The 27,038-nt window shown below is 35.0% G+C and overlaps 1 protein-coding gene and 1 long non-coding RNA gene across 2 annotated transcripts in view; one reads left to right on the top strand and one right to left on the bottom strand.

Annotated features, from left to right (window-relative positions):
• The window catches only part of LOC132805119 (uncharacterized), a 283,618-nt gene that overhangs the window by 16,673 nt on the left and 239,907 nt on the right, over positions 1-27,038 (bottom strand). The window lies entirely within an intron of this gene.
• Positions 6,432-8,652, top strand: LOC107428665 (isoflavone 2'-hydroxylase). The gene is made up of 2 exons (XM_016039229.4): positions 6,432-7,371; positions 7,970-8,652. The coding sequence occupies exons 1-2, from the start codon at positions 6,457-6,459 to the stop codon at positions 8,600-8,602; spliced, it is 1,548 nt and encodes a 515-aa protein (XP_015894715.3). The 5' UTR covers positions 6,432-6,456; the 3' UTR covers positions 8,603-8,652.

Below are 27,038 nucleotides of genomic sequence, written 5' to 3'. Positions count from 1 at the left end.
TCTTGCTTAACTACATTTTTTTTAGATTTTTTATATCTTGTATCTACATTGTACGTCTAACTAATAAAAACAAAGTGGTACATATTCTTTTAATGGTGGAGAACAATGCCGTCCATTCTTGATGGTTATAAGGACATAAAACAGCAAAATTAATTGGCTTTGATGACAAGTTGTACGGTGACATGTAATAGAAAATAACGGTGACACGTAATAGAAAATAAAGTTTCAAAATGGGTTGGTGAGGAGAGTGAATCTTATAAAACTATATTAATTGACCGAATACCGGATAAAACTATGTAGTGGCCCCCATATCCTTCAATACCAACCATGTAAGACTAGTGAGTTTTGAAAGATGTAAAACAAAAAAAGGCAACATTAATAAACAATATGCTAAAGTAGATTTTGAAGGATATAAGACAAGAAAAGGTAATATAAGTGAATAATATACTGAGATAGATTATGACGATGAGGTGAACTAGTGTGATGTTGTTGGGGTGAGTGTCAGCGGGTGTGAGGCACAGGCAAGTAATTTTATTAGCAAAAGTTACTTGATATCCAATCTCATATTGTCTTGATATGGAACGCTGATAGTTCAATTATAAAATAAACACTCTTATCAACTAAGGTCTTTTACAAGTTGTTGATTTTAGAGTTTGAAAAAGAAATCTGTAGTCAAGTGTGTTTTATTGTAAGCAATTTTAAAATGAGTGATATTTTATGAAGTCCGAATAAAAATCTCATAGTATAATGGATAAATGAGAGACAATATTGGTGATATATGGATAGGACATTGTAGATGATATCAAAGTTTGTACTTAGCTAGAAATATGCCAACAAGGATGTTATGGCCCAAAAAAGGATATATTATTATTATTTATAACAATTTCCCTTTCTCCCTCTTTTTCTCTCAGTGTCTCGAATTCATAACTTATAAGTGTAGATGTGATGGATATACTAATTAAGCCAATCTCAATTAATCAATTCAAGAATTTAATCTTGGTATGCCATAATAGTCATCTACCTCATTCCTAAGAAAGAAGTTGAGAATAAATATGTATGAATAGTTAAAAATTAGATTTTACCATTAGACCACTTTGCTTCTAAAACAATAACAAATGCAAATGAATTATGTTTAATTGTTTCATAATTCTTAAAATAAAAAAACGCTGTATGTATGTGTGTGTGTGTGTGTGAATAATGATATGTTGGCTAAATTTTACAAAAAGGAAAGATATGTTAAACAATTTCGACATAAGGTAAGAATGTATTAATGTATGATAAGGTATCAAGTGTTAAGAAACCTAAGGTAAGAATGTATTAATGTATAATAAGGTGTCAAAGCGTTAAGAAACCTAAGATAAGAAGGTACTGACCTGAGATTGTCACTTTAATAGTAAATTGGGCAATTCAAACAATCCCATTAATCAAGAATTTTTTGGTGTTTAACTTGTTTACATTTATATTTGGTTGGGCTTGGAGGTTGCTTGATACACACACACGTGTGTTCAGACTGTGGTTTGGTTTGAATTGATACGGTTGTTGGGCTTCAGGCTTCGGTGTAAAAGCAATTGGTTGGGCTAAAGATCACGCTCTTTACAAATTTCTTATCTACTTTTATAGCTAGGATGATCTTTGGTCTCTAGTTTTCCTTCTCCAATTTTTTTTTTTTTTTTTTTTTACTGGCATTTTTGTTCATCTTGAAAAATAGTTATTTCATTTCACTTTCTTTTTCAATATTATTTTTAAATGTGATGTTATTATTTTAATGGTAAATAAAGATAAAAGATAACAAAAAGAGGATGAAAGATCCCGATATCATTTTGTGTATGGTAACTCTAATTGAATTAATTAATCATCAATTACTTTAATATTAAATATGTTGACGTAAAAGACATAAATGAACATTACCGTCAGTGTAACAGTTAATTAAAATAATTTTTTTTTTTGTTTTATAAGAATTAAATAATAATTCTTGAAAAAAAAAGAATTAAATATATGCTTTATTAAATTGAATATAAATCTCCACAAGTGCTACAGGTTGTTATCTACAGTTTATACAAAGTAACTCTAATCGAATTAATTAATTATCAATTACTTTTAATTTGTTGATGTAAAAGACTTTAACGACACATTACCATCAATGTAACAGTTAATTAATATATGAGTTTTTTATCTTTTATTTTTTTTGGTTATAAGAATTCAATATAATTCTTAAAAAAAAAAAAAAGAACTAAATATATGCTTTATTAAGTTGTGTATAAATCTCCACAAGTGCTGCAGTGTCTCATTACCATTGTGTTAATGCAAATATGGAAGAGTTCTCAGAGAATTAAAGAGTCTGAAGAATTGCTTCTCAGCCTTCCTAAAGCAAAGGGGTGGTTAGATCCTGGTCTTTCCCTGTACCAAGGCTTTTATTGTCCATCAAAAATTGTCCCAAACATAATATCTTTTCAAAACCACTTCCAAGTTCATGACAAGACATCCTTCTTGCTTCCAAACCAAAATCAAGAACCACCTAGCTTAAAGCACATGTATTCTCAATCGTTAATCGAAAGCGTTGTGATCAGCTTTCAAACTGTGCCTTACTCAAATCAAACCTACATGAACTTGTACCATTCATGGAGTTTTCTTTGTACGCAAATAACCAGCTTCCTCATTTTAGTACCATGGCTTATCCAAGGCTGTTTTCCACCCACATTCCTTATGAATCATTGCCGGAATCCGTCAAGCAAACCAATTGTCGAATCGTCTATATTTGTCGAAACCCTCTTGACATCATTGTCTCACATTGGCATTTTGCAAACCAGGCTTGTTTGGAGCATAACACACATTGGACTGTGGAGGAGTTTGCGGAGGCATATTGTAAAGGAGAAAAGGCATTTGGGCCCTTATGCTTGGTTATCGCAAAGTGAGTAAAGAGAATACAAACAAAGTGTTGTTTTTGAAGTACGAGGAGCTGAAAAAAGACACATTGAATCAAGTGAAAAAGCTCGCAGAGTTCATAGGGTTTCCATTTTCTAAGGAGGAAGATAGCCAAGGGATTGTCGAAGAAATATTAAAGCTTTGTAGTTTTGGAAATTTGAAGGAATTGGATGTTAACAAGCATGGAAAATTTATGCCATATTTTGAAAATAAAAGCTATTTTAGAAAAGGTGAAATTGGTGATTGGGTAAACCATCTTAGTGATTCCATGGTAGAGAAATTGAGTAAGGTGATCCATGAGAAATTAAATGGTTCTGGTTTGACATTCAAGGAAAATTGCTAGATTTTCTTTTATCCAAAGGAGTGCAAAAAACCATAAGTTAAGTTAAGGTTTTTAATTATTCATGATTGTTTTTTGGAGAAAAATTATTCATAAGAAATTAAAATTAGTAGTTTATGTGCTTAAACCAATTTCCTTCTATGGTTGAAAATTTGAACACGTTGACGGAAGAAGTTTGATGGTTCTGCTTAGTTTTCAAATCAAAACTCTTAGAAAAGTAAAACATTCCACTACTTGTCATGTATTTTGCGCAAGTTATGTATATGACATAGTTGTATATGTGATCAGTGGATGACTCAATTATTGGCTGCCAAAATTCTTTTTTCTTTCATTTTTTTATCTTTCTAAATTATTCAAGTTATTGAATAGTAACGCTTCGTAGTGTGTGTATAAATATATATAGATACAGTGCGTCTACAATGCGGAAAGACCGCACTCTATCCATCCGGACCAAAAACGTGATTTTATTCTTGACCGTTCCATTAAAACCAACGGTGCATATCAAAATCACAAATTTCCTCTCAAAAATTCATTCCCACGTGTTGAGAACATCTTTCTACAACCTTCCCTTCCCTTCCTTTTCTGCTACCACCATTCCACCTTTCTTTATTTCCTCTTCTCCTCTGTCTCCTCTATCTCTCTCTCTCTCTCTTGTTTTTTTTTTCTTTTTTCTTAAATAAAATCTTGGCAACGTCCTAGATCTTCCAAAACCCACCGCCTAAGATTCCGAAACCCACCATCCAGGATCCCAAAACCAGGCCACCACCCTGGCACAATCCCAAATCCAATCCGCTGCCAGATTTTATTTTTAAAAAAAGACAAAGAAGACAGAGGAGAAGAGGTAATGGAGAAAGGTGGAACGGTGGAAGCAGAGGAAAAGAGAAAGGGAAGGGAAGGAAAGGATGTGGGAGGGAAAATTTTCAAGTATTCCTAAAGTGTGGAGTACTCAAAACTCAGCATTCTTTAAATGACATGTGTATTATCTTTTTCCAAGTAATAAAAGCCTTGTTATTCCATTTTTAGGTTGTAAAGCAAAATCAACGTTGCTGAGCAGACGGAGAACCAAATCCAAAGATTGTCTTGCAGATAACTTTTTTTCCTCTTAAATAAAAAATTAGAAATCTAAAATCACCCAACATCTTATGGAAGTTGGTTTCTTCTTGCAAGGACGAATTAAGTATGATTTTATATATATATATATATATATATATATATATATATATTTTTTTTTTTAAAAAAAGAAAACTTAAATCTCATGATCAGTAAAGGTCCAAGACCAAATATTTATTTATTTATTTATTTATTTATTGGTAAAATACATGACCAAATATTCCATTACTTTTCCATTGAAGAACGAGTTATTTGGTCCATTTTGCCATTATTGAAGGATTGAAGAACTGAGTGAGATCCGGTTGTTGTTTTCTATTTTATTTTTATTTATAAATCGGTATTCTGAAATTTGGTAACTGAAAAATGACGAGGTGAGATGAGGGACTGCAAAGCGATTTGATAATAGTATGGGGATCCTAGTTTCTGTGTGGAGTGATTTGAGGCTGATAGCAGCAAAGGCCTAGGCGGTGGGTTTTGGAAGGTCTGGGACGTCGGCCAAATTTTATTTAAGGGGGAAAAAAAAAAAAAGATAGAGGAGACAGAGGAGAAGAGGAAATAAAGAAAGGTGGAATGGCGGTAGCAGGAAGGGAAGGGAAGGCTGTAGAAAGATGTTCTCAGCACGTGGGAATGAATTTTTGAAAGGAAATTTGTGATTTTGATTTGCACCATTGGTTTTAATCTAACGGTCAAGAGTAAAATCACGTTTTTGGTCCGAATGGATAGAGTGCAGTTTTCTCGCATTGTAGATGCACTGTATATAGATATACATATATAGACAATATATAAGATGCTACGTAGTGTGTTTTTTGTTTTTGTTTTTGTTTTTATTTTTTTTTTTCTCTTTTGGTGAATAAACAATATATAAGATGCTTGATAACTTCCAACAAAATATTATTATTATATGTAACTGTTTAGGATCCAATAGAATAATTGCCCAGTTATTGAATAGTAATGCTTCTTAGTGTGTGTATATATATATACACAGAGACAATATATAAGATGCTTCGTAGTGTTTTTTTTTTTTTTTTTTTTTCTTCTTCTCTTTCTCTTTTGGTGAATAAACAATATATAAGATGCTTGATAACTTCCAACAAAATATTATTATTATATGTAACTGTTTAGGATCCAATAGATCCACTAAATTTAATGGTGTATTGATGTTACAACATAGAGATTTTTCGATACACAAGTGGACAAAAGTATAATATACGTACGAGGCCCGCACATTAAATAGACTGTCCAGTATTTTATCAAATTAAATGTAAATAAATGTGATCCACGCGGACCACATATAATAATGAAATTGATTTTTTATTTATTTTTAATGAATTCCAAGAGTAATCAATGTGAATTGCAGATATCCTCTATGATTTTATTTTTTATTTTTTAGTTTTTATTTTTATTTTCTCTCTGTGTATGATGATATCGTACTACAGGTAGTTATCAAGAGAAAAAATAATTGAGAAAAAAAAATTATTTAAACCTTTTTAATTTTGTTCTAAGTACAATTAAATTTTATATTTTTGAAAAATCATCATTTAGATCTTATTTGCTAGTTTTTAGCAATTAAGTCATGTAGTATTTTTATAATATTATTTGACCATAAAACATTACTTTTAATTTTTTTTGCCATTTAACAATAAAAATTAATTGAAAATAACTCTATTTTTATAAATATAAAAAACTATAGAAAATTGATGATATTTTTCAAAGATATGTGATTTATATATAATTATGAGAAAACTAAACGGTTTAAGTAGAATTTGAAGATGAATTGGCTCACAAATTGAAGTACAAATAAAATTCCTAATATCCGACTAGTAGTTTGCCAACTTATAATATATATTCCATTAATTCTTTAACTATTGGCGATGTCCAACTATTATGTGCTGGCAAATTCACATTATCCAAAATTAATTTTTTTGATCATTTTGTTTTTACAAAAACAAAAATTCGGCGCCAATGTATATTGAGTGAAAAAAAAAAAAAAAAAAAAGGGTTTAAAATTGAACAAAGTTTCTACCACATATCATTTCCTATAAATAGAGACCTCTCTATGCAAACACACCATCACGTCCACTACCATGGCCTCCTTGTTCAGCTTCTGCATCTGCATACCACTACTTTACACTGTCTATTATGTCTTCACAAACATATTCTCTAGCAAGCTCAAAAACCTCCCACCAAGCCCTCTTCCTCTACCTCTAATCGGCCATCTCCACCTCTTAAAGAAACCTATACACCGAACTTTATCAAAGCTCTCCGAGCAATATGGCCCGGTTTACCTCATCTGGTTCGGTTTCTGGCCCGTCGTCGTGGTCTCGTCCCCTTCGGCAGTGGAGGAGTGCCTCGTCAAGAACGACGCCATCTTAGCCAACCGTCCTCGTTTGATGATCGGCAAGTGTTTGGGCTCAAACTTCACTTCCCTTCCATGGATACCGTACGGAGACCTTTGGAGAAACGTAAGGCGGATACTGTCCCTGGAGCTTTTATCCAACCTTAGCCTTCAAAACCTCGCAGGAATACGAAGCGACGAGGCAAAATTGTTGATCCAGCGGCTGATGAATGATCAAGGTCAGGTTGTGGACATGAAAGTGGCCTTCTTCGAACTGTCACTCAACAACATGATGAGGATGATGGCCGGGAAGCGGTATTACGGCGATAGCGTTGAGGATGTGAAGGAAGTGAAGAGATTCAGAGAAATTCAAGTGGAGACGTTCGAGCTTAGTGGAAAATCGAACGTGGAAGATATCTTCCCTTTTATGCGCTGGACTGGAGTGGCTAAAGGATTGGAGAAGAGCATGATGGAGTTGCATACAAAGAGAGACGAATTCATGCAGAGTCTTATAGATGAGCATAAGGTGAGAATGGAAAATGAACGTGATGAATCTAATTCTAATTCCGAAGACAAAAGGAAAACCATGGTTGAGGTTTTGTTGTCGTTGCAAGAAAATGATCCCGAAAATTACAGAGATGAGATTATCAAAGGCCTCATGCTAGTAAGATTTCTCAGCTCTTGAGCTTCCTCAATATGCATACAGTTTTGTTACCAAATCTAGTTGTTGCAGCCTAATACAATTTAAGCCCAAAAAAATACTGTCTATAAATTTTCATTGCAAAACGTCATCTAGATCTTCTTCTTCTTATTATTATTATTGTTATTATCATCATCATCTTCTTCTTAATATATATAATAAATAAATTTTAGTAACAACTTATAAGCACAAACAATAGACATCTTCAAGTGCTAATAAAGGCACCTATAAGTGCTTGCAATCTATTCCAAGATTTGAATCCAAGATAAAGGAATTTTCCTATATATATGCATTGGGTGACATTATTCAAACCGTGGTGAGCATTATCCTGGTAATACACCATCCAACTACATGAATTCTTGGGATTACATGTAATTCATGACTAATTAGTTACCAGAATCGAATGCAATCTGACAATGGACCTTCACCATATATAATTGGGCTGCATCGCCCATCATATATATATAGATAGCCAAATATTGATGCTTTTTCTTTTTTTAATATTACAATATTGACGCTTATTTAATATAATATACATAACTAAAATGTGTTTATTTTATAGGCTATGTTATTTGGAGCAACCGATACTTCAACATTGGAGTGGGGCCTTTCACTTCTGATGAACCATCCAGAAATCATGAAAAAGGTTCAAGCAGAAATCGATGAGAAAGTGGGACATGATCGTCTAGTTGATGAATCAGATTTAAATAATCTTCCTTACTTCCAGAGCATAATCATAGAGACTTTGAGGATGTATCCATCTGCACCATTATTGGTTCCTCACCTAGCATCCAAGGATTGCACAATTGGGGGTTATAATATCCCAGCAGGAACCACATTATTTATCAATGCATGGGGCATACAGAATAACCCTAATATCTGGGAAGATCCAGAAACCTTCAAACCTGAGAGGTTTGAAGGTTTTAAAGTGGCCAGGAAAGAGTTAAAGATGATGCCTTTCGGGTCGGGCCGGAGGGGATGCCCTGGTGAAGGCTTGGCCATGAGGGTTGTCGGGTCGATTTTGGGTTCATTGGTTCAGTGCTTTGATTGGGAAACCGGTGGAGGAGAGAAGAAGGTTGATATGACAGAAGAGATTGGAATCAGCTTGCAAAAGGCTCAACCTTTAAAGGTTAAGTGCCACCCTCGTCCGCCTATGTTGAACTTCCTTTCTAAAATTGGAAGCGGTAATAATTGATATAAGTGTAATAATTGAATTTTTTTATTTATTTAATTTTTTTTTTTTTTTTTTTGGCTTAGTGAATTAGTGTAATAATTGATGGTGTCCTAGCTTAAGAGGGCGAATAAAACTTTGGTTTAATTACATTTTGATACTTTCTAAATTGAAAAAGTTGCATTTTCAGCTTTTAAATTTAAAACATTCCAATTTATAGGCTCTCAAATTTTTTGTTGATCAAATTGAAATTTTTTTGGCAAATGATGGTTGAAGATTCAGTCATACTTAATCAAATATTAAAATTAAATTAATTTGTTGTATTTGAAACCGTTGTTTGTGAAAATTGTGATTGGATAAACAAATTGAAACTTAAAAGTTTAAATTGCAACATTTAAATATGAAGTTCCACATCGGTTGTAAAAGAGAACGAAGCACGCCTTATAAGATGGTATGGATATCGTACCCTTGTGATGCGTTTTGACAAAACTGTACAGGCTGGACCCAAAGCGAACAATATGGTATGCAGATGATCTGGGTTGTTACAGATGGTATCAAAGTCACTACCCCACCGAGGATGCGGGGAGGATTGTGAAGTCCCTTAAGTGTAGAATTATCTTTATATTATTGGGTTATGGGATTCTACAAAAATAATTTTTTGTGCATAGAATATGACAGAGCACATGCCACAAGACGAAGGCCTTTTCTGCAAAGACAAAAATGTGAATATTTCCAAATTAATCGGTGTGTAATTAGAGATTAGTTATTAGTATTGTTAGTCATAAAGAGACATGCAAGCAAATGCATATATCCGATGGATATTCCAGTAAATGCAAGATTGGTGAAAGCATTGAATGGTAAATTGATGGATATATCTGATGTGGTTGTTGACATTGCTGCTGAAGTGGTTGTATATCAATGGATACACGCAAATATGAGAGTTTTTTATTTTTTTGGGTAATATGCAAATATGAGAGGTTGTTAATACATTTGGTGCACATGCAAGATGATAAATAAATAAGCGTACCGGCCCTAGGTGATGCTCACTGGAGGAGCAAATGGTCCCGCAAAGCCTTGTTTGTTGAGAAATTCAGCAATTGTTTGATACTATTACCATTACTCGTACAATGATACATATGCTTTTAGGCAGCTGGTGTGTCTCCTTCTCATCCGTTCGGTTGCCATAGCAATTTAAACGTGCATTTTTTGTATTTGGGGGAAATCACCAGTACACACGTCAAAAATGTACAATTCACACCCAACTGGGTATCAATAATTGAGTTGACGAACAAGCCTTGTACTTCAAATCCAAAATACTTTTCCTATCAATGAAATTAAGGTGACATTTAAATGTATGGTTTCAGGCAAACGATGTGTCTTTCTAGCTCGTTCATTTGTGTCGGCAAAAATTAATTTACACTCGTATCATACCATCGAATAAATCAATTTATATATGTTTAAAATTATTAATTATTTTATATGTACATATATAAGGTCATATAAATATGTACTATATAAAAAAATAATATTACAGATGCTATCTAGTTCACTAATATATCTATCAAGCGTATACATATTATTATTTGATTGGTTTATACTTAATAACATTTACTCCTTTAAAGATTAACTTATCAATTTTTAAATTATATTAATATGTTAACTAATAAAAAAATAACATATGTACTTTTAGTGAATTATAGCATTACTTTTATATAAAAAACCATGTTTAATTTTTAGATATCCTTTATCTATATTATAAATGAGAAGTGCTATGAATTTTGGTTTTGTTTTTTTACTATTTAAAATGGTTAAAAAACGACTGTATCTTTTGCGTTTTGCATATATATATTTTTTAATTTTATTTACTTTTAACGTGCTGTCGTTTATAGTAAAGATACCCAGATTTACCCTTTTGTCGTTTTGGAGATGGTATGCCAAGGATATAATAGTAGTTTTTTTTTTTTTTTATAAATTAGAAAAGAATGGTGCAGTGTCAGAGAGTACAACGCTTTTGCGGAGAAGGTGTATCTGCGGTATGGCAAGGATTCTGCAAAGTTAAGGGAGAGGTGTACGGTTGTATTTATTCTTGCGATGGGGAAGGTGTACTTTGGCATTGTTTTGTTTTGGTCCTTAAGGTGGGAATGTAACACCCCGTCCCGAAACACACCGAAAATTTCCTAAATTTGACCGAGGTTGACCAGGTTTGACCATCATTGACCGAGAAGGGGTTAAATGTTGACTTTTTGCTTCCGGTGGAATTTCATATTGACCGAGGTCCTGTTACGAAGTAAACATTGGCACGAGTTCATAGACTAGTACCACGTCGAAAACAGAGCTACGGTTTGAAAGTTATGAGCAAAACAAGTTAAGGTCCAAATTGTCCAAGGGTGCCGGTTGACTTTTTATTTTTGGGGATATGAGCTTTGACTCATATACGAATGTGAATTACTCATCGATACGAGTCTGTAGACTAGTGGTACACCTGATTTGGACATTTTGTTGAAAAGTTATGGACATGTAAAGTTTTTTAAATACAGTATTATTTTAATATTATTTTTTAAATATGTGAACAGTATGCCACATGTGACTTAATAAAGGATGCCATGTGTCATAATGAGGAGATGCCACATGTCAACCAGATTAAATACTCTATTATCTTAATATTATTTATTTATTTTATTATTTTATTATTTTATTATTTTATTATTTAAAATAAAAAATTCTTTTTTTCCTCATGTGGGAAACACCCATGAAAATTTCTTTCTTTTTCTTTTTCTTTTCTTTTCTTCTTCTTCTTCTTCTTCTTCTTCTTCTTCTTCTTCTTCCTTCTTCCTCCCTTCTCCCTCTCGGCTTCAAAAATTTCTTTCTTTTTCTTTTTCTTTTCTTTTCTTCTTCTTCTTCTTCTTCTTCTTTCTTCCTTCCTTCTCCCTCTCTGCTTCACCCCGTTTCCCTTTTTTTTGATCATATGAATCCACACGCGCCTGATGGGGAGGAAGAGGGGGAAGATTCCGTCCAGCAGCTGGAAAATGACGGCCAACCGTCGCCGGATCGGGCTTCGTTGCCGACGACGACAAGATTAGCTCCGTCGGCGATCTGGCCACCACCCAGCCAAATTGATATTCCTTTCCATTTATTTTGGACCTCAGAGCTCGATTTTGAGGTCCATTCAACTCAATTCCTTGTCGTTTGGTAGATATGACAAGTTGAACTTTGGTCGAAACTTCCCGTCCATTTTGCCAGTCCCTGCCGTTCAAATTGAGTCCAACGGAGATCAGTAACGTATTCCTCATCCCCTTAGCTTTCCGTTGATACCTTATTTATGAAGTTTGGACACCGTGTGTGTTAAACCCTCCGGATACCGGGTATTATTTATCCTAATAAAATATTAATTTATTTGATCTTATGTAATATTGTTGTTTTAAGAGCACGTGTGAACCGTAGAATTGATCTTATGGAGGATCTTGGTTGGATTGTGTGCTCAAGGTGAGTGACCCACCTTCAAATTAATTTCGGGAATAAAATTTGTGAATATTTTGTATTAATTGAATATTTAAAATTGATATTCTATGTGATAAATATTTAGTAGATTTATAATTGGAAATTTGATGCTCAATTGAGTGAATCAAAATATTTATATATTAAGAAATATTTTGATCTAAAGAATTTTATGAAATTGAAATTGAAATTATTAATTATTAAATTAATTTGTTGGAATATTTCATAATTGAATATTTCAAAAATATGTTTATGTGTTCGATATTATGAGAATTTCTATCTAAAATTGTATTCTCAATTTATAATATTTTTAATATATGTTTTGGTGCCAAAAGAATATATTTGGGAATTTAAAAAAATAGTGGTTTTGATTTATTTTAATTATTGCTATGGTTATTATTCAATTATTGTGCACAATTATATGAATTAATTATATATGGAATTTATATGGTTTTCATATTATTGATTTAAATTGATTTTTTAGAATTTGAGAAAAATATGGATTTAAATTATTATGTTTCAAAAATATTTATGCATTGAAATATTAATGGCTTGACCTTATGCCATTGAAAAATTTGTATATTCAAATTGATGGATTTGAACTTAATGTATTTATAATGATGATTTAAAAGAGAATGTGGAAAATTACGGGTTTAATTGGATGAAATAAACCCGATGATATTTATGAAATTTTGAAATTTTGAAAAATATTGATTTATGATTTACGAGTTTTTAGATGCACTATACATGTACTGGTGTTCTGTGTATATGGATGTGATTAGTGCGCACATGGATATGATTAGCACGCAGGTGAGTGTGAGTAACGCGCAGGTGATTTATGGGGTTGTCCTGTGGTTGCCATCAGATGAGGGTAGGCCGCCCCTCCATGGCCAGGACGCCTGTTTGCAGCGGTGCAGTGGGACGCCATGCGACCGTATGCCAGTTTCTTTCTTTAACCTCTTGCCTGGTGGTGCTTGGGACACTGGGTACCATTGGTACCACTGGTATATAATGGGTGCATCAAGTGGTTTTCGGAACATGATTTTCAAAATAAATATTTTGTAATTATATTTAAATTAGAATGTATTTAATGTTGTTTTTATTATTTATTTTAATTGGAGATTTTAATACAAATTTTATGAAATTTTATTATGTTTTTAATTACCTATTTATATTAATGTTTTGACAATGCATTTTATCTTGATTTTACTATTTACATTGATTTGATGATTTTAAAGAGATCTTCCTATGTTCTTACCATTTATTTTAAATGGCGGTTTTAATTTGCTTTAATTATTCCTTTATTTAATTGTTTAATTAATTAATTCGTTCTAATTATTTTAATTATTTCCTAAATTGTCTTAATGTAAGTTTCATTAATATTTTTGTATTATTTGTTTATGACATTTATCAATCATTTAGTAATTGTTACAAAATTATTTTTATTTTTATTTCTATTTTATTTTCATTATAAATTTTGGATCCTTGATTTATTATACTTTATTTTATATTTAGTTGACTAATTGTTTCCTTGGTTTTCGGGATATACAAACAGTGGGTTTTGTAAAATGTTTTAAAAAGGGGAACATTTCTACCAGAGTGAATTGTGAGAATTTTGAGAGAAAATATTATTTCAAATATTTATTATAATTATTTATTTAATTGTTTGATATTGATTAATTAAGTTTCTTTTATTGTTATATTATTAATATTATAATTGTGTAATAGATTGGGTCACTCATTGAGATGATTAGCATCTCATGTTTTTAAATTCTGTTCCCCTAAGCCCAGGTTGGGAGACATTGATCGTCCGGGGCGAGCCCGACGTCTCAGTTCATTGCCGAAAGTCCAAGAGAAGCATTTCCTCCCTTTTTCCTCTCCATCTTGTATTGCTTCTTTATCTGACATTGTATTAATTTCATATTTATTTGTATAATGCTCTGTATACGGATTGGACAGATATTTGTTTAATTGCTTACTGATTCCCTGTTATTATTTTAGAGTACTGTAAATTTGTGGAAACAAATTGTAGTAAGGCGGGAGGAATAAGGTGGTGCTTATTGGAGTGTGTTTTCTGTGCAAATAATTTTGTGGTAAGTCCTACCCTTAGGGGAGATACCGAATTTTTTGTTGGAAGGTTCTGTGGTGTCTAGGGTTCTGGTGAGGAATTTTAGACGGATCCTGACAGGGAAGCTGAGACCTCAAGAAATTATCAAAGTTAAACTCGGATACAGTGATGAGGATGTTAAGAAGCAACAGAAATGAGGAGGAGAAGGAGAAAGAAATGCCATACAAGAAGAATGCGCTGACTTTTACTTCATTCTTCACGGCTAGAACTAGGCTTCATTTTCTTTTTTCTTTTTTTTTTAAAAATTTTTCGCTTAATATATGAACCCTTTGGTCTCTGTCTTTGAAGAAACTCCCTATCTCTTTTTCTTTCTCTTTCTTTGTATTCTTTGTTCCAACTTTTCACCGAATCCTCACCCCTACCACACAAAAGGAAAAAAAACAAAAAAAAAAAAGAAAAAGAAAAAGAAAATGTCTTCCCTACACAAGCTCTAGGGGATGGATTTGATGAAACTATATATCCTTTGTCTATACTATAAATGAGAATGGCGATTTTGGTCTTTTTTACAATTCAAAATATATTATATAAATATGAGTGGGAGGAAATTGCTTTAACGCTTTCCCTTCCTCGACTCCGTATGAGCTCCTCTTGGCCATTGTTGAGCACAGTGATCGTAGACTCGAAGTGGTAGCCCTGATTAAAGAAGAACCACTCCATAAATCTCCTCGTAGATTTGATTTGGAGAACAGAACAACATTAGGTATTGTCTCTCCCTCTCCTTTGCTTTTCCCTCTTCCTTCTTTTATGTTTAAACTTATTTATATTCATTTCTTTCTTTTATCTCTCACATAAAGCTTTCTTTTATTTCTTGGTCATTTTAGTGTTTTTTTTTTTTGGCTCTCTCTCTCTCTCTCTCTCCCCCCTAAAGATCGACAAGGCTTGATGATTTTACAAAGAAAATAATAATAATAATAATAATAATAATAACTAAAAAAAAAAAAAAAGACAGAGTCACAGAATAGAGAGGAAGAGGGTTGTGACTTGGAAGAGAGAGTTTGTAGAGCGGATCAATTGGAAATCCCTGATCTTGGTAGGAAGCGATTTAGATCTCTGGCATTTTGAATTCCATTTTATACTTTTTATCCAAAAACAATCCAAGCTATGTCGCGGGAGAGACCCAGAAGAAGCACCTGCCTCCTGCTCAAGAGGTACACCAACCTTCTACACTTAATTTCTCTTCCTCCTCAGATTAACGTTTCAGTTTTTGTATTTGGTTCCCAAGAAAACTAAAAAACTAGAATATCTAATTTTATGCTTTTGTGGGATGGAGCTAAAGTTTTTAGTTTTATTTTTGTTTTCATTTTTTTTTTTGCGAGCCAAATATTGAGTGAAACAAAAATTTATGGAGTTCTATATTTTGCTTACTAAACTATAGATGAAAATTCCTAAGATTATAAGTATGCTAAATTTCTTCCTCCCCCCCCCCCCCCCCCCAAAAGATATTTGATAGCTGTTAAATGGTGCGTAGTTTTTACATTGGATTTGGTTAGTGGTTAAATGGAACATGCTTAAATCATTATGGATGATGGTAGAAAAATGATCAAGTAAGCTGCTTTTGGTTTATGGGATATCGAAGTAACATAAAAGATGGCTCATTTTGTTATTTTTCTTTGTTTTGTGTTGCAAGTCTTAAACAAGATCTCTGTTTAAGTTTGATTTTTGAGTTTCAAAGAATGTTGATTAATTTCAATTATTAATTTTTGTGGATCTCAATCATTATGGCAACTAAATATCCAAAAATACTCAAAAGACAGTGGAGTTTTTCTTACAACAAATCTCGTTATTTTGGCTACCAAGCATGATCCTCAATCACAATGTAGCCTGTTTTTGCTTTTAAATGCAGCATATTGACAAATGAGCAAAAGTTGTAGAATGGGGTAATTGCTATGGGCTCAACAAATGTACAAATCAATCAGTGCAAGGTATAATCATTTTTTTTTTCTGTTTTATTCTTGTCTTGTTCATTTAGATCAAAATTTTATCTTATGTTTCACACCTGAGATGAAAAATATAATTCCATTGATTATAAATTCTTCATGCATAATTAATTAGTGTGTTTTTAATGGGGAAAAAAACCCAGCAGTTGTTAGTTACTATCATATATGTAAATGAATTAGTCTGTCCTTATGATTTCATAATGGTCATTTATCTTCTATGTAACAAGCTATCTTTATTATTAATTCAGGTATACACCGCTGGTGAAAGTCGTGCATACTTTATTGCAGATATGCATCTGCATAGAGGTATTCTGAAGCATTGGATATCCTTCAGGCAGGTGCATGCATTCAGCTGGAACATGGGCATGTCATACAATTATGATCACTTGAATATTTGCATAATATCTTCCCTTCATTTAGATGTAACTTTATGCCATTTGAGCACATCCATTGCAAGTATCTGGGATAAAGCTTGCAATATGGTAAATTGGATTGAGTTTTAGCCTACTGTTCAACCATTAGGTCCATGTCTATCCTAGTTAACATGTGTGTCTTCATCCATCTGACTTAGTATATGTGAACCTTATTTCATTTTTTTTTCTTTTTTTTAAATTGTAATATATCTATAGTTGAGATAAGTGAAGCTAAAGCTCTTTATCATCTGTAGATCTTGGAGCATATCATAACAAAGGAAAGCTCCTTATGATGATGAAACGCTTGGTTAGTTTTTAACTTGTGATGTAGTATTATACGCTTATCAATTTTCTCTTGGTTGGTTCTTACCTTTCACTATTATGATAAGTACTTGTTGAGTTTCCCTTGGTGGTTATAATTACTTTGTTTCATCTTATGCTATATATTCTGAAGTCTTCTAATATGAAAGAAACTGCATCACATGATTGTATGGTGATTTATGGTTTTTGGTCTATTTAACATTTCTGGTGTTGTCATTCTTGGTAATTATGATAAAATATTTTTCTTAGATCGTGCCAGGAAAATTTGTGAGAAGTTTCCTAAGATTCCTATTGCAGCACTAAATTTAACCAAAGATCAGGACATCCAACAACTTTCTGAAGCAATTGGGGCTGCAAAAACACATGTAGAGGGTTGCTCATCATTTCTAAAAGCGGCTATTAAGTGAGACAATATGCCATTAACATGCTTCTGTCACAATAAACTTCTTTGCCTGGAAGTAATGGTTTGGAAAGGATACATGTGAAAAATAATCTCTAGGATATTCATCCTAGGGAGAAAGAAAAAGCAAAAGAAAAATTAACGGGAGTTTTAATAAATTTATGATATATTATTTTATATTATTTGTTGAAAATTATGTTAAATAAAAAGTATTTTGCTTTATCTTGTGGATCAAATATTTAACATCCATATAAAGTAATTGTTTTTGTTTTTAGAGGTGTGAATATATATATATAAACACATATATACATATGGTTAACACTTTTACACATCAATACACGTGCAAAGCACGTGGGCCAAACCTAGTGATATTTATATAAACATCGACGTACAAAAAAAATAAATAAAAAAAGGTTGAAAAGGTAAAGTAGAAGATGATGTACAATCATTGTTTCCTTGGGCAAAAATTTCAAATTCAAATGGTCGTACACAAAAAAAATAATAATTTACTAGAGGGAATGAAAAGATTCAAAAAGCACTATTTTAAATATGAGATCAACAGTGTACCATATATGCTAAAGCTAAAAGATATAACATAGCATGTTGTATGAATTGCCAGTAAATACTATTGGCTTGTACAAAAGATCAATTGTCAGGACCCGTCCAGAATTCCTCTCTGGAACCCTAGACAAGCCTTGATTCCAGGGAAATACCACTGAACCTTCCAACGGAAAATCCGGCAGCACCTCCCCTAAGGGTAGGACTAACCAAAAAATTACCTGCACTGAAAACACACTTCTATAATCGTTCCCTTATTCCTCCCACATTACTACAAATTGATTCCACAAATTTGCAGCACTTCAAAGAACAGTAAATCAGTGCATAAATAATAACTACACGTCCAACACAGTATACAGAGCATTATACAATAAATGTGGAATTTATACAATGACAGATAAAGAAGCAATACAAGATAGAGAGGAAAAAGGGAAGGAATACTTCTTGAACTTTCGGCAACGAAATGAGACGTTGGGCTCGTCCCAGACAATCAACGTCTCCAGCCTGGACCTAGGGGAACGGAATTTAAAAACGTAAGATGCTAATCATCTCAGTGAGTGATCCTATCTACTGTACACCTTTAATATCAGTAATATACCAAATAAAGGGATTTAATTACTCAATACCGAACGATTAAATAAATAAATAAATAAACAATTGAAGTAATAATTTCTCTCAAAACCCTCACTATCCACTCCGTTGGAAATGTTCCCCTTTTAAAACATTTTCACAAAACCCGATACTCGTACTTCCCGAAAACCAAGGGATCAAATGATTTAATAAACAACAAATAAATAATTAAATACCGCAAATATAAATAAAGTGTAATAAATTATAATAAATAATTTTTGTACTCTTTGGGGTTTGAAATTTCTATCCGAAAAATTACACTTGACGCACCACACCATATACCAGTGATGCCCTCCGATACCCAGCGTCCCGAGCACCGACTGGCGGGGAAATTAAAGAGAGAAACTTGCAAACGGCACTTTGGCATCTCGACAGTACCGCTGCTGAACCGGTCATCCCGGCCAAAGGAGGGGCGGCTATGGCCAATATCAAACTTGCCTACCCACGGTCCAATGGCAACCACGGGAGACATAATACTTGCGCGCTAAACCACATAATACTTGTGCGCTAAACCACGTGTACATACACCAGAACACCAATACTGTATGAGTGCGTCTAAAATAATTATTAACCCAACCGTACCGTTTTCCAAAATTACCGTGAGAAATATATTAAATTTTCACACTTACCATCCCACATATTTTTATTTAACAAACCGGTACGAAAACATCGATAACAAATACCAAACTTTTTCTCGTAATACGAGGTTCAACAAATAAATACCGTGGGCATAATTATAAAATTAAACCACCAATTTAAACGAATATTTTCATAAAATATTTAAACCAATTATGCCCAAAAATAATGCTTAAAACCACGTACGATTATTACCAAAATATACTTTGCTCATGCATAATAAATAAATTACATCACAATAAAACCATAATTAAATTGTACCACATGAGCATAATTTAAATACCAATTAAACACAATTAATTGCCCAAAATATTTTTTGAAGGTGGGTCACTCACCTAGAGCACGCAATTAAACCATGATCCACCATGGGATCAATTCCACGACTCACCCGTGCTCCTAGAACACAGTTCACACACAGTCAAATAAATTAATATTTTATTCGGGTAAATAATATCCGGTACCCGTGGGGGTTAAACACAAACGTTAACCAAAATGGTCGAATAGTATACCGAATCGAATCTCATGGAACGAGGATCACGGATTCGGTCTTACTTTCCAATGATTGGACCCGAGGCGGCCGGAATCTTGCCGGAAAGCCTTCGAAATTGGACTCCTCAATTCTCCCAAACCGTTGCGAATTGGGGGAAAAGGATGCTGGATTTGGATTCAGGAGATCGGAAACAGTGGAAAAGGACCGGCGGTGCAACTGGATACTCGCCGGAACAGTAACTTCCGGCGAGCCGCCGCTGTCACCGGCAACCGTCACCAGCGGCGGCGCGTGCAGTGGCCGTTGGCTGAGATTTTTGGCAGTTTTGTAGATCGAGGGGAGAGGATTCCAACAGGACCAACGGTGAGGCAAACGGAGGCTGGACGGTGGAGAAATCGGGGTTTGAATATTTTCGGCCCCTCGCCGGAAAACACTCCGATCCCGGCGCGTCGGAGGTCCGGTGGCCTTGAAATTTGGTGGGCTGGCCGGAAATGAGGAGGTGGTGAGGGGTGACTGGCACGTGTGGCCGGAAAACGGCTGGAAAGGGGTCAAACGGCGGTTGCTAGCGGTGGAGGGAAAAATCACCGCCGAGCTTCGGCGCCTCGATCCGGGTGCATCCGGCAGCCGGTGGTCGTGAGATTTTGGGGTTTAACCGGAAATGAGGAGAGGGTTCCGTCTAGCCAGCGTGTGTAACAAGAATCGGCCAGAAAATTGGTCGGAATCCGGCAGCCGGTTGGTTTCTCTCTCTCTCTCTCTCTCTCATCTCCCTCTTTCTCTCTCTTCCCTGAGATTTTTGTCAAATAAAAGGCACAGTGGTGACATTGTTCATCCACGTGGACTAATCAGGTGACAACACGTGGCATTTTACTGTTCATCGATTCAAAAACATTAAAATATTACGGTATCCGGTAAACTTCATGCGTCCATAACTTTTTAACCGGATGTCCGTTTTAAGCGTGCCGCTAGTCTGTGAACTCGTATCGATGAGCACTTCGCAACCATGCATGAGTCAAAGCTCATTTCCCCATAAATAAAAAGTCAACTCCGGCACCCCTTGGACAGTTTGGACCTCAACTTGTTTTGCTCATAACTTTCAAACCGTTTCAACGTGCTACTAGTCTACGAACTCGTGCCAACGTGTACTTCGTAACGGTACCTCAGTCAACCTAGGATTCCAACTGAAACAAAAAGTCAACTTTTGACCCCTTGGGTCAACGGTCAACAGTCAACCTCGGTTAACGTGCAAAAGCATGTGAGTGGATAGAGAATGACATAGCAGATGCAAAGACAATGTACAAAAATAAAAGGTTGAAAAAGTAAAGTAGAAAATAATGTATAAACATTGTTTCCTCGGATAATAATTTCAAATTCATATGGTCATACAAAATAAAATAGTAATCAACTAGTTGCAAATGAAAATATTCAATATATATATATAGTTGCTTATAAAAAGATTCAAAATGCAATATTTTAAATATGAGGTCAATGGTGTACCATGCTAAAACTAGAGGATATAATATAGCATGTGGTATGAATTACCATTATGCATGACAAATATTATCGGCTTATATAGAATATTAATTTTTATGCCATAAAAAGCATGTGAATGGATAGAATATGACATAGCATATGCTATAAGATGCATGCTTGAAATGTACATTATGAACCTATAAAACATGCAAGAGCTTTCGGCAAAGATAAAAAAGGTGAGAAAGAGATGACATGCATACATATACGCATACATACATACTTATAAAAGGATACAACATATACATGCATACATATATGTTTATCAATAATCAGTATATTGATTAGATAGTAAAATTTTTTTTTAATGAAAAATGACTTTGTCATTAATTTTTATATTATAAATGTTAATATTGCTTGAGAACGCCAATATTCAGCTCATTTACATCCCTATTCTAAATAAAAACAAAAATAGCAATTTTGTTATAAGCTATATACTTTTACCTGATTAAACTTTATATTAAACTTAAGGTATTAAACCTTATACTATTTTTCATAGAAAATAATATTGTATCATTTAAAATTAAGAACATCTTGAATGACTTTTTTGCCACATCACAAAAATATATAGCCATTAAAAAGAAAAAAATTCTCTCCAATGAGTCTATGTCTAAACATCTTGCCAAGTTAGTTTGACAAGAAAAAAATAAATACTATTAAAGTGATCCTCTACCAGTAGAGACTTTGTTAGATATTGTGAAGTTTTTTTAAAATTAAAATTTTCCTTAAAATGCAAATTTTTTCCCAAAAAATTAATAAAATGTATAATAATTAATTAATAGCTATAAATAACTTTTTGTACATTACCATTAGAAAACAATTTTAAAATTGATTGTATAATTATACCACTTAAATTTAGATAATGCCAAATTTTATACCCCATGAATAGTAATCCACGTTCACCCGTTCTTATCAAGTCAACAATCAAACCATCAAGACTTTCCTTTCCAATTCTTTGATTACTTCAAAGGTTGAGATTCAAAAACATATTTAAGGTTCATCAAGTCTCGACTTGGGTTCACTTTTCTGAATTGGATTTTAACATTTCAATAAATCCATATTTTGATTACTAATTAATTATACATCCATATTTTGATCGGTAATTAATTTTTGAATCTACTATCTTTCTATGTGATCCAAACTTAACAAAAGAAGACATAAAACTAAAATCAGCATGTTAGCTTGACTATATATGTACATATACATAAGTTTTTGTTTGTAAAAAGAGTACTTTTCGAAAAAAGAAACATGGAAAAAAAAGAAAAAAAGAAAAGAAAAGAAAGATTAAATAGCTTTTCTGTGATTTTAGTGCCAACCACCTAATATGACACATGCTATAGCTCATACATACGTATATATATATATATATAGGATAAGAGGGTTTCTAAGATGTGGATTGACAGGACCCCCCCCCCCCCCCCCCCGGGAATCCTCCCAGGATCTCCCGTAGGGTCCCGCCTGATGAAGTCCCACTGGACAATTCCTAAGAATATCCAATGGGACTTCACTAGGCAGGACCCCACGGGAGATCCTGGGAGGGTTCCTAGGGCGGGTCCTGTCAGCTTGGTATTAGAGTTTTAGGTTTTAAATTCCTCGGGGTTGTGCATGCTATACAAGTCATCCTGTGTTTTGTATAATTTCCTAACCTATTCTTGAAATTGATTTCGTTTCGTCTATTTTTGGAAATAGTTATTTTCCTTGATGGCGCACAGAGGTAAACTTAGGTTCCAGCAGGCTTTAGCTGAAAGTATGAATGCACCCTCTTATGAGGAGCATCTCATTGAGCGTCTGGCTAGATCACTCGAGAGGAGTGGGTTTACTGGTTATACTGTTGATCAGGCTCGTAGACTTGGAGCAGTGGATTTTGATGGCTCCACGGACCCTTTTGTAGCCCTATCTTGGTTAGATGATATGGAGAAAGTCTTGGATGAGGGTATACAATGTCCGGATAAGGACAGAGTCAAGATAACTAGGTTTATGCTAGAAGGTAATGCAAGAAAGTGGTGGGCTTACAAATGGACTAGGAGACGCCACACTCGGGCACAATTCAAGACCACTTTTCATACTGAGTTCTGCCCTCCAGCTTTTATTGAGACCAAAAGGTTAGAGTTTGAGATGGTCATCCAGGGTAGCATGACGGTTTCTGAGTACGAGCGGAGGTTTAGGGAGCTATCAGAGTTTTGCCCCAATTTGGTTGCAGATGAGGTTAGCAAGAAAAGGAGGTTCCTCGATGGATTGAGTGAGCCTATAGCATTGAGCATCTCAAGTGCCGTTCATCCCACATATTAGTCGATGAAAGATGCCACCCTTGAGGTAGAGAGACAGATTTTGATGCGCAAGACTAAGCGCCGATCATATAATGGCTTGGCTTATCTTCAAGGAACCCTAGTCAAGGATCGTCTAAGAAGGGTAGTTTCAGTTTAGGATCTTTGGGCAGTAGAGGATCTAGAAAGGGCAGGCATGATGTCAGTGACAGGAGGTTTCAAAGAGGTGGACACACTCAAAGCTCTGGATTTCGCTCAATGTGTAGTGGCAGTAGTCATTTTCAGGGGTCTGCAGGTCGAGGCAATTTTCATTCTACATGTAGCCTTTATGGCAAGATTCATGATGGACCATGCCAATGGGGTAGATCATGCTTTTAGTGTGGGCAGTTTGGACATTTCAAGAAGGATTTCCCTTATCGAGGTTAGACCCAAGCTAGAGCCTTTGGATCAAGTGCTCAGTTTCAGCAGATTGGTGGGTATGTAAGACAGGAGACTCATACAGGCCGGACTTCAGGAAGTTCCACCAGTATGGGACAGCATTCTGCACTCGCAGCTAGAGGCAGAGGTCAGAGGGGACGACAACCAGCTAGAGGCAGGGTGTATGCCATGACCATATAAGAGGCACAGGCCACCCCCGACATTGTGACAGGTACATTATTTATTTTTGGTGATGATGCATGTATACTTGTTAACCCAGGGGCTACACGTTCTTTTATTTCATGTGAGTATGTTGCACGAGCCGAGATGACTTATGTCCCTTTGGGATGTAGTTTGGAGATTGCCACACCCACAAGAGAGTTTTTATGGCCTAGTCAGATGTTTAGAGACAGTCTATTCTGCATTGATGGCCAAGTTATGGAGGCAGATTTAATCTTGTTAGATTTCCAAGGATTGGAGGTGATACTAGGCATGGATTGGCTCGCTTCGAATTGTGCTTCAGTGGACTGTTTCTGCAAAGAGGTAATATTTAGATGACCAGGTCTACCAGTAGTGGTCTTCTACGGAGAGCGGAGGCAGACACCTTCAGGTTTAATTTCTACCATTTGTGCTAAACATTTACTTTAGAAGGGTTGTAAGGGGTATTTAGCTCACGTAGTTGATACTCAAATTAATGAGGTGAGGTTGGAGGATGTACCAGTGGTGAATGATTTTTCAGATGTGTTTTCTGATGATCTTCCAGGTTTACCTCCTGAGTGGGAGATAGATTTTCCCACTGAGTTAGTCCCTGGTACAGCTCCTATTTCCTTACCACCTTATTGGATGCTGCCAGCTGAGTTGAAAGAGTTGAAGACTCAACTGCAAGGGTTAGTAGATAAAGGATTTATTAGGCCTAGCATTTCACCTTGGGGTGCGCCAATGTTATTTGTGAAGGAGAAAGATGGTACTTAGAGGTTGTGTGTAGATTATAGGCAGTTGAATAAGGCCACCATCCGTAACAAATACCCTTTGCCCCAGATTGATGATCTATTTGATCAACTTCAGGGTGCTAAAGTATTCTCCAAGATTGATTTGAGGTCAGGGTACCATCAGTTAAGGATCAGGGAATCAGACATTTCCAAAACTGCATTCAGGACAAGATACGAGCATTATGAGTTTTTGGTGATGTCTTTCGGACTCACCAATGCCCCTACAGTTTTTATGGACTTGATGAATCGGGTTTTCCATCCATATTTAGACCAATTCATTATCGTTTTTATTAATGATATTTTGGTGTACTCGAGGAGTGAGATAGAGCATGAGATGCATTTGAGTTTGGTGTTGCAGATCCTAAGATAACACCAGTTGTATGCCAGGTTCAGCAAATGTGAGTTTTGGTTAAGTCGAGTGGGATTTCTTGGACATGTACTATCTGCTGATGGCATTTATGTAGATCCTCAGAAGGTAGAAGCAGTGTCGAATTGGGAGCAACTCACTACAGTGACAGAAGTACGGAGTTTCCTAGGTTTAGCGGGGTATTACTGTAGGTTCATCGAAGGATTCTCCAAGATAGTAGGACCACTTCACTATTTGACCAAGAAAGGAGTTAAGTTCGAATGAACTGACAAGTGTGAGGAGAGCTTCCAGAAATTAAAGGAAAAGTTGACTTCAGCTTCTGTTCTGACATTGCCAGAGGGCAACGAAGGTTTTGAGGTTTACAATGATGCTTCACGTCGAGGTTTGGGTTGTGTGCATAGGAGAGTTGTTACCTACACTTCTAGGCAGTTGAAGAAGCACGAGCTGAATTATCCCACCCATGACTTAGAGCTTGCTACGGTGATCTTCGCCTTGAAGACTTGGAGACATTACTTATATGGAGCTACTTGTCAGATCTTTACTGACCATAAGAGCCTTAAGTATTTGTTTACTCAAAATGAGTTAAATTTAAGGCAAAGAAGATGGATGGAGTTGCTTAAGGATTATGATTGCACTATTGATTACCATATGGGTAAGGCAAATATAGTAGTCAATGCATTAAGTAGGAAGTCTACAGGCTCATTAGCTTATATTCAGACAATACAACTTCCTTTGATGGTTGTGTTGGGAGAGTTAGGTGCCGATTTTCGGATGTGCAGTTCTGGAGCACTTTTCGCTAGCTTCCAATTACGACCAGTACTTGTGGATTGTGTTCTCGAGGCCCAGCTTGAAGACCCTTACTTGATGAGTATGAGGAAGAAAGTTCAAAAAGGGGGACAATCAGACTTTGCTATTAGAGGTGATGGAGCCTTGGTGATAGGTACTAGGCTCTATGTTCCCGCAAATGAAGAGCTGAGAAGGCAAATACTGGAAGAAGCCCATAGTTCTGCCTATGTTATGCACCCCGAAAGCACCAAAATATGCTGTACCTTAAAAGAGTATTATTGGTGGGCAGGGATGAAAATAGAAGTTGTTGAGTATGTATCCAAGTGTTTCATTTGCCAGCAATTGAAGGCGAAAAGACAAAAGCCTTCTCGACTCCTACAGCCCTTACCCATCCCAGAATGGAAATAAGAGTGCATCACAATGGATTTTGTATTCAAGCTTCCCCCCACAGTTTAAAGGCATGACGATATTTGTGTGATCGTGGATCGACTCACGAAGTCCGCACATTTCCTACCCATTCATGAGAAGTTTTCTCCTCAGAAGTTAGCAGAACTCTTTATAAATCATATAGTGAGCTTGCATGGAGTGCCAATATCTATTATATATAACAGATATTCACGATTCACTTCGAGATTTTGGCAAAAATTAATGAATGAACTTGGTGTCAAGTTGAATTTGAGTACCGCTTTTCACCCTCAGACCAATGGACAATCTGAGAGGATTATTTAGACCTTGGAGGACATGTTAAGGTCATGTATGCTATAGTTCAAGGGGAATTGGAATGAGTATCTACCTTTAGCAGAGTTCACCTACAACAATAGCTATCACTCGAGCATTGAGATGTCACCTTATGAGGCGTTGTATGGGAGACAATGTCAAACTCCATTATGTTGGAATAAGATGGGTGAAAGGAAACTTCTAGGCCCTGAGATTGTATAGGCAACAGTGGATAAGGTCAATATTATATGGGCCAAGCTGAAAGTAGCACAAGACAGGCAAAAGAGCTATGTGAATGTGCGTTGGAAGGATCTTGAGTTTGAGGTTGGCGATCGAGTATTCTTAAAGCTCTCTCATTGGAAAGGTGTATTACATTTTGGAAAATGAG

This window comes from Ziziphus jujuba, chromosome 8 (genome assembly GCF_031755915.1).
Source record: "Ziziphus jujuba cultivar Dongzao chromosome 8, ASM3175591v1".
NCBI lineage: Eukaryota > Viridiplantae > Streptophyta > Magnoliopsida > Rosales > Rhamnaceae > Ziziphus > Ziziphus jujuba.
The sequence above is the reverse complement of the archived record's forward strand: the minus strand, read 5'-3'. Positions and strand labels throughout refer to the sequence as shown.

What these genes read in the sequence shown, in the direction of transcription:
- LOC107428665 (XM_016039229.4), top strand. Translation starts at nt 6,457, where the DNA reads ATGGCCTCCTTGTTCAGCTTCTGCATCTGCATACCACTACTTTACACT. An exon ending in TTATCAAAGGCCTCATGCTA is followed by an intron (nt 7,372 to 7,969) that starts GTAAGATTTCTC and finishes TTTATTTTATAG; the next exon opens with GCTATGTTATTTGGAGCAAC.